The sequence below is a fragment of the Pteropus medius genome, unplaced genomic scaffold (assembly GCF_902729225.1).
Source record: "Pteropus medius unplaced genomic scaffold, Ma_sr-lr_union100, whole genome shotgun sequence".
NCBI lineage: Eukaryota > Metazoa > Chordata > Mammalia > Chiroptera > Pteropodidae > Pteropus > Pteropus medius.
The window spans coordinates 2,159,357-2,172,896 of record NW_024344253.1 but is presented as its reverse complement, the minus strand read 5'-3'; the positions used below and the strand labels follow the sequence as shown (position 1 = coordinate 2,172,896).

The 13,540-nt window shown below is 34.8% G+C and overlaps 1 protein-coding gene across 3 annotated transcripts in view; it reads left to right on the top strand.

The window, feature by feature from the left end:
• Nucleotides 1–13,540, top strand: part of DPYD (dihydropyrimidine dehydrogenase) — a 701,368-nt gene that overhangs the window by 273,642 nt on the left and 414,186 nt on the right. For all 3 annotated transcript variants that reach the window (XM_039869542.1, XM_039869543.1, XM_039869544.1), the window contains 2 exons: nt 7,681–7,788; nt 9,531–9,700. In XM_039869542.1, coding sequence (XP_039725476.1) covers nt 7,681–7,788; nt 9,531–9,700 — 278 coding nt within the window. The remainder of the gene's footprint in view (nt 1–7,680; nt 7,789–9,530; nt 9,701–13,540) is intronic.

Sequence of the window (13,540 nt, the reverse complement as noted above, 5' to 3'; positions counted from 1 at the left end):
TATATGAAATTGCTGAATATTTCATTACAGATAAGAAATCCTCTAGAAGTATTTTAAGTACTTAGATACAATTTATTTCATATATATTGTACTTGTTAATAGACTGTTTTCTTAATATGTTTACATTGTTTCTCACCTGTACAGTGTTCTAAATTGGGGCCTAGTATAAAGTTCTAACATGAAGTTATATGAACTCACCTAATTATTGGTATGATAGAGCTTGTGCATATTTTATACATGAAGTCATAAAAGTGAACTGAAATACATTTTTAATTTAACTTTGTAGGAATTATTGTCTTTGGTTATTCTCTTCGCCAATGCTTTTTAAATTTCAGTTTTATAAATTAAATACAAAAAGAGGACCTTAGTTCAGCATCTATCAGATTTTCAAAATTGTACTAGTGTTCAGTACTTCTCTTGGTTTTGGACATTACTATTATGTGTTTCTGTACAGAAAAATACATTTTCTGTACAGAAAAATACATTTTGAGTATATCATGAATTGTGTAATAGATTTGAGATGGTGACTTTATTCATATCATTTTTTTTAGAAAGTCTTCATATTGTTATCTTTTAACCAATTGTGTGATACACATCATTAATGCATGTGGTCACATTGAGAGAGAGACTAGACAGCAGTTATATGAAACAGATGTTTAATGGGGATTTGAAAAATCAATGAAATGAATACTATTGTGATGCATGGTGATCTGATTTCATGTGTGTTACATCAAGTCACTATTCTTTCTGAATTCAGTCTGAACACTCAGAACTAAACAAATTTACAGTGGGACGTCTGGGAAAAGATGAGGAGTTTTATTGAGAAAAGAATCATAATAGGCCATCATTGATCTGTTCCTTTCTAATCAATATATAGATCCTAGAATGATAACCCATAGGGCACTGTCGTCTTTTGGAAAGAAAATATAAATCCTTTGAGTCATATAGTGATCTTTAAGTGACAAATGAAAACTTTGTAATCCATTGTGGAACTGTGGAATGTTTAGGCCCTTGAAAGAAGTATTTTACTTCTATATTGTAATCCCAACTGTTTAGGCTTGATGTAGGAAAAGTTTACCTATTTAATAGGTATTAAACAAATATATTAATGGATACATATATTTATTATTTTATACCTACATTTATACATTTTGTATACCCCTATTTAAATTGCTTTTTATCATTAATTGTGATCTTTTGTTTTTATTTACTATTAATCTTTTCGTCATGTGAATCTTTATTTTCCATAGTTTTTGTATTTTGTCCAAGAGAGTAAAAACGACTTACATTTGGATGTTGTCTTAGATTTACTAAATCGTTTATACGTGCACTTTCTTTCTAATTTTCAATGCAACTCCATACATTAGACAGGGCTATCTTCATTCCAAAATCAAGAAATTTGAGATCCACAGTATTAAGTAATTTTACCCCAGGACAGCTAGGTAGCGGGGGAAAAGAGACTAGAACCTAGTTATCCAAACAGCTAGGTCAGTGTTCTCTGAGGCATAATGTTACTCTCTCTACTCCAATTTAAAGGACACTTTAAACATTTGAAGGTCTTAATCTTGCTGCTTTCCTGGTCTTGAAGGGCATGTGGTTTGAGGCCATTGTACTGTATAGAATGAGTGAAGTTAGACATTTAAGACAGAATTGCTAAATATTGTGGACTGTGATACCAGTCTGTCCAACACTGAACACTTAAATGTGTAATAATATTAATTGTGTATATCATGAAGTAGATGGACATTTAATTTATGTCTCTCTAGGTATGTCATTTCATTGAATTCAAACAAGGGCTTTTAAGGAAAGAAGGCAAACAAAAGGAAATATTTATTTCACACCTAGGCAGAGAGTTTTACATACATTGTTTTCATTTTATTCTCTGAACAATACTATGATGAGACTGCTGCTCAGAGAGAATAATTTACTTGCCCAAGGTCATAGTACCTAGTAAGTGATAGAACTGGAATTTTAATGCAGGAAATCTGACTTCTTATTCAATAGACTCTGTTTATGAATAGTTGTAGAAATGAGTCATTTTGAATGAAGATATTATAAAAAGATTTAATAAATAAAAATTAAGAAAAACAGTGGTCACACCGGGACATTTCTTTACAAAGACGTGAGTGGATAGCTGAGGTAGATCGCTTGGTGTCCCTTCACGGGAGTTTGTTTAATGAATCTATCTCCAGTTTGCACTCGTTAACGTTTTTCCTTGTGCAGAACCAGCCTCCAAACCAGGCTTAGAAAATGACGACTGAGAAACACAACACACTTTCCTCTTTGAGAAGAAAGTAAGATCCCAGATACAAAAGCTCTTGGAAAAGTGAAAACCTTACATTCACCATCAGCTACATTTTGCTGTGCTCAGCCAGTAAACTTGAAGACTAGTGACATCAGTGAGATTACAAAGATTTCTACTAAAATCTTCTTATGAAAAAAGCACTTGTATGAAATAACAAGAATTGATGTACCTGCGGAGAGAGTTCAGTACACTAGAGCATTGCCCCCTTCCGTAAGTCAGTCTTTTGCCAGAGACTCGAGGCAGTCTCAGTGTTGTGCGCTGTCCTCTCCACTTCGTTGGGATTTGTGAGGCTGTCTCCAGTGACAGGTCTATCTGATCACTGTCTTTCCCATGATGGTTTAGCTGTGATTCAAGTGGACACCTTCAAGAACGAGCAGTATCACTCAAATCCTTGCTCAACTCAATTAATATGGAATAAGTGACCCAGTAAAGTAACACAGGCAGACATTATGAAGTCTGAGAAATTCTTAAACATGTCCTACCATAGCCACGAAGACTCAGCCTTAAAAGCTTATTTCTACTCTTACTTACTAGACAATAATGTAAAACAGAATAGTTAATATTTTGTTAATTGGAGTGTGCACAACTTAATATGAACACAAAGAATTTACCACATACACTGCTGTTATTTATTCGATAGTTGTTCCAGAGGGAGTTGCTTTGAAAACTAAGTAGAGATACATATTCCAAAGACTATCAAATATTGAAAAATAATGAGCAGATAATCAAGGGGAGTGCACTTAAGAAGGAAAACATTTCAGAAATGAATTTTACTAGAGAAAATAATCACAAAAAAGATTCAGCCTAGAGAAGCAGCCAGTATTTTTGCTGGCCACAGCAAAACTAAACACATATGATTAATTTGGATATCACTTGTTGTGTAGCATCACATTATAACAAGGCTTAATTATAACCTAATACATAAAAAAGGCAGCAATTTTGAAGTTAAAGCGTATAGTCTATATCTGTACTATCCAGGTTAGAAATTGAAACTGCCACACACTTGTTCTGTGATCTTCAGCAGTTTCTTACTCTCTATGTGCCTCAGTTTACTCATATCTAAAATGCCAGTGATAATATGAGTTGTCTTATAGAATAGTTTTGAGAATTATATTAGTTAATATATAAAAAATCATCTATATGCCAGGCATTTAGAACAGTGCCTAAAAGTAATCAATAAATGTTAAATTAGATTTTCTGTAACTTAAGCAAACTTTATTTCTTTTCCTTTTGGATAACTTGAAAATGATAATTTTTCAGTAGTTCTTAAGGAGATATTCCTTTGTATAAAAATATACTAAAACACCAAAAATGTCAGCAACTATTCTAGGGGAACAGAAAGCTATCCAGATTTTTTGAAAAATAAAAAACACTGTACATGTACGAGCTGCTTTGTTTGTCAAATCTTGTCAACTCCTCTTTATTCGTAAACCTCCCTCTTCTCACTGAAAGGTGAATTAAAAAGTCATTTTAGTGTCATTTTGAAATCATCCTGGTACAGACACATACCATATTTATTAATATGCCACCTACTCTCAGAGGAATCTTTCTTTGATACATGGGTATTTGCAAGTTTCATTATATATCATATTTCACATACAATTGTTTTACTTTTCTTTTTTGTAGCACTTTGTTTAAATTTGCTAAGATTTAATACTTTACTTTGATTTAAGCTTTATTCTTTCCTTGACATAGGATGTGAAATTTGAAAAAATTGATAAACTACAGAATAAATAAACCTATTTGAATAGCTTATGTTTATTAAGTGGATAGATAGATGATGATAGATAGATAGATAGATAGATAGATAGATAGATAGATAGATAGATAGATAGAAAGATAGATTAGATGGATAGATAGATTAGATGGATAGGTAGATGATGATGATGATGATAGATAGATTAGATGGATAGATGATAGATGACAGATATGATAGATAGGATGATAGATAGATAGATGATAGATAGATAGATTGATAGATAGATGATAGATAGCTAGATGATAGATGATAGATAGATCTTTTAATGGTTTGTTTCTCTGGAGAAACTTAAAATAGTTTCTTAATCTCTTGATATATATATCATAGAATTGGCTTAGGCAGTTGTGAGAGCTGGCAAATTTGAAATCTGCCAGGCCAGCAGACAAAGAGAATTTCTTCTTTCTCAGGGAAACCTCAATTTCATTCCTAAGGCCTTTGGCCTAATTGGATGAGGCCTGCCCCGGTGTCAAGGTAATCTCCTTTACTTAAAATAAACTGGTTGTAGTTGTTAACTACATCTATAAAATGCCCTCACAGCAATACCTAGATTAGTGTTTGATCAGATAATTTTTTGACACTATAGCCTAGCCAAGTATGCATAAAACTAACCATCACAGAACTTACACAGATCACAGACCAGATAAATGGAAGAGGAAGACTCACACTGAAGTCTGTCTGATGATAGTGACCTTGCTTGCAATCACCCCTCAGCCATCATGGTTAGCAGAAAATAGGGCACTTCTGCCACCTGGGCCAGACTACCAAAGAGTCTGTGAGGACAGCTTCAGATGCACCGCCCTAGGGTGTGGGATGACCTGTCACTAGGTGAGGGGAGAAGGGCTCCATTGACTTTGGAAATTTAAAACTGTCCATGACCCGGCATGTGGTTAAGTAGCCTGCAAGGATAACCCAGGCATAATGATTCTGTCCAGCTACTGGCTCATTTTTCCTCTCCTTAAGCCAACACTCATAGGCCAGAACAGCTAATCAGTGCCCTCTTGAACATTTACAGGGAGAATCTGACCTAGTAAACATTAAATTCATTTTAGTGATAAATGCAGAATGGGGTGAAGCAAAGGAAGCTCACTTGTCCTTGTCAGTGTCTTGATCAAGTGAAAAAATGAAGTTTAAATTTTACCAAAGCTTTTTTTTCCTTGTGAAATAATCCTTGCAAGAGAGGAAAAGTCATCTCTGTGGATCTGGTGGTGTGTTCAGTAAAAATGCCTTGCATTTCTTCAGATAAGTTATTTTAACAGTGGGTCTACAAAAAATCATCGCAGATGTATAGCTCCCTCTCTGCTTTAACCACGGCAAGTAGTAGAAAAGATTAGAGTAGGAGTTAGTAAAGCAATAATTTCAGACTTTATTGCCAGTGACTGTGGAACTCTTATCCACCACTTACCTTCTCTGTGTCTTGTTTTTGATTGCCTTAAAGGCTTTCGTTTATCATATCACCTTGAAATTGCATAGCACTTCATGTTGTTTTTCTTGTTGTTTGTGGTTTTTAACAGGAAAATGAAGAGCTACAGTATATATATATGCTATCTCTATAGTATAGTAATAGGAGAGGAGAGATAATTCCTTATTTAAATCTTACTATGTAGCATATGTATATGTTGGTTTTGACTAATCAAGTGCAACTTAAACTATAGTTATTTTTTAAATAGCTTTCAAGAAAAAATGTTTTGTCATTAGAGTCTTCAAGTACCTTTTTATGTAACGGTAACCAACCACCCTCTACCGGAGGCTTTCTAAAAAAAATTACATAAATGAGTATACATTTATGTAATAGTTTCTTTGTTACAAATACACCTAAGGAAATCTTTCCATGTCAGAAAATGAAGAAATATTCTCATCCCCATTTCATCTATACAGAAGCCAAGGCAAAGACAAGTCAAATGACTTGCCTAATCTTGGATAATTAAAATAATTTAAAAAATAAATGGTTTTAAACAATCTATAAGCTAAGATCAAACCTTCTGGGGGAGGGGATTGACAGGGTGCTGGACCAGGAAGAAAATATTTGATTTAATTTGAAGGGACGGCAATGGTTTATGGCTGGTTACACACTCAATCCACGAGCATCTTCAGGTTTCAGATCAGATATGGCACCTACCTTATCTCACAGGATAAGTCATCCTTGGGACACATGCTTATTACTCTATGTGTCCATTGGCAACTACCCATAACCCTTCATTTAAATATAAAATAAACTCCCACCTCTCTAGAACGACCCATTGGTAGAATGAGTTTTGGACAGTATATAAAAATCAAACTACAAATATCCTCCAGTCCTTATAGAATTGAGATGAATTAATTCTCCACTTTCCTGTGGTGAGGTGATTGCTATCGGATTTGCTTTATTTATACTTTGAAAAAAAATGTAGTCTGCTATTCATTTTCTTTTCAAAATTTCAGTAATTATGGAGTTAATACGTACATGTTATAGAATATTTGGAAAAAAGGAAATAATAATGATAATAAAAAGCATATCACCCCACAACCAGAAGCAATTACCTTTCAGATTATATAATTTATAGATTCTTTTTTACAAAACTTGACTCATACTACATACAGTTTTGTATTCTGCCAGTTCATTTAGCACTATATTTTGATTTTGTTCTGTTCTTTTTTCTTTTTTAAAGTAAGACTAATGTATTCATTCTTTGGCATTTTGGTATTCTTTCTTCTTTTTCTGTCTCTATTTAAAAAAAAATTATTAACCATTTTTGCACATTAAGTCTTTATAATGTTTCCTTAGGATAGAGTCAAAACTGTTTTCTAGAAACTGAGCACCAGCATGTGTGTCTCCTGAAGGTGTATAACAAACCCCATATCTACCCTTGCCACGTAGTCTGTTTTTCTTAAATCCTTTATTTATTAGTAGAGGATAAATCATAGCCGATTGCACTTCTTAAATGACTAATGTAGTTAAGATTTTTGGTGCTTATAAACTATTTATATTTTTTAATCTCAATTTTTGTTATGCTTTGTTTATGCTTCTATTGAAAAGCTAATCTTCCTTATTGAAATTGAGAAAATTTTTGATATCATAAAGACATTTTGTTTGTTAAAATATTCTGGAGAATCATTTGCCTTTTAATTTATTGATAATATTTTCGAAATGTAGAAGTAGCTGAATTTTTGTGCTAAAATACATTTTTTCCATTGAATATTTTTTAGGATCTTCCACATTCAGGAACTAGATAAATACATGCATACATATACATATATATATATATTTTTACAATGAACTTTTTATATTTATCATCTTAATACATCAGAAACTTATTTTTATATATGACATGAGGAAAGAATATAACATGATTTTCTCCCTTAATTCTATATGTATTTGTGTGTCTATGTTTCCATATACATATATGTGTACATGAAAGTGTGATTTATCATGTGTGCTTAGTTAGATATTAAAAGTATACTCTGAGGTCTGTACATTAGATTATGTACATTATTTCATGTTGATTTTCTTATAGATTTTTTTTTTCTCTAAGGACCACATTAGTTTAATGATTGCAGCTTTCTACTTTTTTTTTTTAAATATCCAGTTGGAAACATTCCTCTCCCTGCTAACAATATTTTATAAATTTTTATTACTTAGGTTTGCCAGAACCCAATAAAGACGACATCTTCCAAGGCCTGACACAGGACCAGGGATTTTATACATCCAAAGACTTTTTGCCACTTGTAGCCAAAGGCAGTAAAGCAGGTATAATACGCTGTTTTATTCTTAATGTTTCCTATGTTGTTGTACATATTACACATTTATATTGAATCCAGGCTTAGCAAGATGCTGTTCAGATTTGAAATTGATCCTTTTGCAACAATAATATAAAGAAGAAGAAAAAGCCTTATGCAACAGTTTGCCAGAACAGCCTATTTGTTTATTCTTCCAATCAAACATCATCCTAAGGATTTTTCACTGTATTATATACAGGTCTAAACTGTATCATGAAAATTGCTTCAAAGTAAGAGAGTTGTAAACAAACATCAGAAGATTTTCTTAAGAGAAATGGCTAGAACTTCAGTCTGAGAACTGTTTTATTTAATTTTTTTATCTTAAAAGTGGACATAGCTTACATAATTTGTGTCCAAGCAGACAGAAAGATTTAGTCTCTCCTGGAACAGCAAATTTATAAAATTAAAATAAAATAATTTGGTAGATGCCCAGGTACGTAGTCTCTGTAATATCACTTCATAGACCCAGAACAGCAGCCTGAAGCCAAACCTGTACTGTGTTTTGCCTGGACTAGAGTCATCGTCTTCATGTGTAGAGAAGCTGTCATATATTCTTCAAAACCAGATCATCTAAGTCCTTTAAATGTATGTCTCCTAAAATTCTATTCTGACATTTAATTACACATGGAAAAGATAAGAATTTACATCTCCGCCTCTACCCCCCGAAAAATAGTAACTTTCTGTATTAGATTGTTCAGTAGAAGTTTACAGCTGGAGATGTGGACCACCCACCTCCACCTTCCTTCTTCCAGGAGAATGGGATGTTTCTGCCTGCAACCCTTTCTAAGGAAGGTCAGAGTACACACAACATAAATTTGAGAATTACAGATGGCCAATTATGTAATCCCGAATGCAGACTCTTCCAAGCAAAATGATTACACTTATGGAAATTATAGGTCTATGCTATCCATGGTGCCATTTCAAAATTATAGTAATTTATCTTATCAACAGTCTTATTTAATCTGATAATACACTGCCACTTAACACTGAGAGAACACCTGCATTTTACTTTTTTTACACGAATTTTCATATGGACATCAAATCTTCATATAGGTGCTCTTAAGAAATGGATACTTAGAAAGTTATTTTTTCATTATCAGTTTTACAAAAAAAAAAAAGAAAGAAAAGTGGTAAAAGGGAGACAGTTTTATTTTACTATTTAAAAAAATAGTTCTCATAAATTCTCCAGTTACATAAAGAACACTTATTCAGCACTTATTCAGATTTTCAAAGTTCACTAAATGTAACATATAGCCGGGCTCTAAACTAGAATCTTATTAGGTAATATTGAAGTAGCATTTTCATGAAATGTTGTGAATGATTAACCCAGATCATAAGGACTACTTTTTTCTTCTAACAAACAGAAATTTAATGATGCCAAGTTAAAAATACACATCACCATTTTACCAAAGAGAGTTTTAATTGATTGATTCCAATTTGTTACGACCTAAATACTTCAAAATGTGTTGCAATTATCCTTCTAAAAGGAAAAAAAAGAAGTTAAGGTACTGACTATGAGATTATATATATGAGCATATTTTTTAAATGGGAATAAAACTGTCTTTCAATGAAGCAGAATAATTTGATAGTGACACTCCATCCTCGAAAACTGCAAGATGCAATTTTACACTGCTTTGAGTACAAGTATCTTTTGAGCTGTCATGCAGAAATGGTTTCTCTACTTGAAAATGCGGTTTTCCTTTCATCATTCAGGAATGTGCGCCTGTCACTCTCCATTGCCATCGATACGGGGTGCCGTGATTGTTCTCGGAGCTGGAGACACTGCTTTCGACTGTGCAACATCCGCTTTGCGTTGTGGAGCCCGCCGCGTGTTCATCGTCTTCAGAAAAGGCTTTGTTAATATAAGAGCTGTCCCCGAGGAGGTAAAATAGAACCATCAGAGAATATGGGGTTGTAACGCAACAGATTTCAAAAGATGAGATTATTAATGTGCAATCTTCTAGTTTAAATTATTAGAATGTTCTTGAAATTGTGAAATGCAAGTTTAAAAATTTCTGTGCTAACCATAATTTTTTTTCCACTTCAGACATTCACAGTAAAAGACAATTATTTTATAATACTGAATTCGATAAAAAGAGAAATTTATCTTTGTCGAGTGCTCCTTTTTCTCAGTGTTGATATCTTTGAAATACACTGTGTTTAACTAGTAACAGTGGAATGTGCTGTCTTCTATGTCTTAAACAATAGGTACTCTTCACAAAACGTATGGATATTAGGAGAATGTAGTAATTAGAGACATTCAAAATGTTCCATAAGCCAAATTCGTAAGATGCATTCAAAGATATATATGTTGGTCATACTTATGTCAATTCATTCTGCTGTGAAGCCATTAGAACAGAGATTGCTATTTATTTTTTAAGAGGTGTAATGTATGCATAATTTAGAATTAATAATTAGTTAACTTACTAAAAATGACAGATATAAAATAGTTTTATTCTTACAGGTGACTGGTGACTAATCTTGGGCGAGGCATCAGCTGGGTACATGTACCACGGACTCCTCAAATTTCCATGTTATTAGAAAAAGATAATGCCTTACAAAGGATATTAGTTCTGAGAACAAGAACTAAATGTATTTATAGAAAGATAGATTACTCATTTAATCCAAATCAGTATTATGAAATTGATTTGCTTTAGAATGCCTGAACATATTTGGAGTATCTATACTAGAAAAGAATTTTAAGTGTAGTCAACAGGTAATTTGTCACATATAGATTAACCACATTAGAGATTAATCTCACTAAAATATCAGAAGCCCCACTGGTTTATGGCTGAGCTTCAGATGTCAACTTTGTTATCTGAGCTTTTCTCCATGTAGTCTACCTTTTCAGACTTTTTTTTTCAAAATTCAGGTGGAGATGATCTCATAATCATATGAGCTTTCTCTGGGGTTTTAGACATCAATCAGTGCAATCTCATTATAGTACAAATAACAGAAAAACAGCCATACTGGAGTCAAGTGACTTGCTTAAGATGAAAGAAAATAGGAGCTAGTTTTATTCATCTTTGTATCCCATGCATAAGACCTCAGCAAATAATAAGCACTTGAGAAATATTTTGAACTAAATATTTTAAATCTTGTTCTGATTCTAGTGTCAGAGAAGTTTTCGTTGCATAAGCCTCACCGTGCGGGTTGGGAGGGAAGGTGGCCCTGAACAGCAGTGTCGGCTCACTTCACACTTCACATTAGTGTCGTCTCCCACTGGGACGGGCAGCCAGAAACCAGTGGTGGCTACACACTCACCACACACACACAGTCACACACATGCACCACACATACACACCACACACACCGTACACATGCATCACACACATACCACACACACGCACACACACCACCCACTCACACACACATGCACTATACACTCACATATCACACATACACAGTTACACACACACACACACAAATGAGACCAGACAATTGTTTGAGAGGGTAGAGATAAAAGTTTATATATATTCTTTGAGCATCTGTTGTGTACCAGACATTGTTCCAGGTAATTTGAACATAGAAGTGAACAAATCAGGTAGAAATTCTTGACCTCATGGAGCTTGTGCCTAGTGGGAGAAGACACTCAATAATCAAACAAATTGTCACATAAATAGTATACTGAAAGGTGGTTAGTACTATGGAGAAAAGTTAATTAATACATAAGTATATAAAGGTATATATGAGGGAGGGTAAAGTGGAAGACGAGGCAGGATTTGCCATTTTAAACAGAGTGGCCCATCTAAGGAGATGACTTTTGGGCACAGAAATGAAGACATTGAGGGAATGTAGACATCTGGGAGAAAACAATGTTTCAGATCAAGGCAGATGAGATGCATTCACCCTTGATTCAAGAAGGCTCTGGGACTTCTGGGAACAAGAAAAAAAGTCATTGTGGCTACACAGCAGCATGTGGCAGGCTGGGTAAGGTCCTGTAGGCATTCATAAGGCTTGTAGTTTTTACTGAGTGAAAATTGAAACTATTGTACTATTTTGAGCAGAGAAGCACCAAGATCTGAGTTAAATTTTAAGGGAGATTGTGTCAGAAGCAAGGAGGCTAGTCAGGGGTTAGTGGAAAGAGTAGGCTATTCGTTAATGCAATTGGGTTATAGGAAGGAAAGGAGCCGAGCCCAGGCATAGTTCAGTGGGCTGAGCCCTGGTCACCGAAGCAATGAGAGGAAGCAACGAGTCATCGAGGTCCCAGGTCATGTGGTTGCCAAATAGCTTAGTAAAACTCTAGTGGGTCTGGGGCTTAATTACAACTAGAAGAACAAATGTGCAGATCTTTCTTTATTATTAGCTTACAAGAAACCAAATCATTTATGTGGTCTTAAAACGACTTCACTGTGGGGTCCATGAGAGCAGGGACAATAGTCTTCTCTCCTGGTCACTTTGTTTCTTCCCCTGCCTAGCACAGTGGGTGCCACAGATGAAGTGTTCAACGAATCGTTATGGCATGAATGTTTTCTGGAGGGGGTCAGCATCCAAGCCTTCCAGCGTTAAAAGGGCTAATACTCTCCAACTTAGATCAGTGTTACAGCAGTGGGCCTTTGAGGGTTCGTTTGGTAATTTTAGGCAAAATTCCTCAGCATGAGAGAAGGACTAATAAATAATAAATTATCAGAATGTGCATAGATTCCAGAGTCAGGTCACTGGCCAGTGCTTACTGTTTTCTTAGGACTGGAGACTTTACAGCGTTCGTTCCATGTTTATCCCTCATTACCTTTATGTTTACGTTGGAAAAGGGGCCCATAAAGTGGCAGTGGTAACACTTATGAAATTGAAAACACAGGATGAGGTCCAGCAGCGTGTTTCTACCTCAGGATAGGGTTTTTGAGAAAATATGTTCTAGAACAGACTTTTAACCAATATGAAGAATTTAATATCATACCTAATTTTTTTGTGTTTTTCCTATTCCTCTTATGCTTTCAACCCCTAATATACACAAACTGCAACCACACTTGGTTTCTTTAAAGTCAACGAAGATTGAGGAACAGGAGAATTTAGTTTTCCTCAAATATGTGTGTCGTTTAATGGGCTTGGGCTCTTAGATGCAATTTGGGAATAACATGATTTGTCTGTTGGTAAAAGGCCTAACCATGAGGTACGCGAGCGTGTTCATATCCAAGGCTGCAGTCTAATTCTCAGATGCTTTTTTGAGAGAGGAAGATGCAGAACATATACAGTTCTCTCATCCTTTAGAGACAACTCTGGATTTTTCCAAAGGCCGATTACATTTAACATGGAATTGTGTGAGACCAGGTGCACTGCATGGTCAGTAATGAAGAACTATGTGATTGGGTCCATAAAGGTTCTAATCTACAAAGCTAGGAGGCCCTACCCAGCAGATTCTGCAGTGACAACCCTATCTGTTTCTCTAATGCAATGTTTGCATCAAAATCACCCGGAGGGCTTATGAAACAACTTGCTGGGCCCTTGTCCCGGAGTTTCTGATTCTGGGTCTGGGTGGGCCTGAGAATTTGCATTTTTAACAAGGTCCCTGGTGATGCTGAGGCTGCCGTTCCCCTGCTCTAACGTGTCGAGGTAGTTTTCATCTGTCTGATGAGAGCCATCAGCAGTGGGCTGTTTGGGGGCATTCTCCATCTTAGTTAAGAAAGCATCCATGCCACAGGATATAGGTTTGATGAAATGAAGGAACGAAGGCATCATCAGCATATTGATGTAATTCTGATTCCAAATGTCTTTCAGTCTCCCTA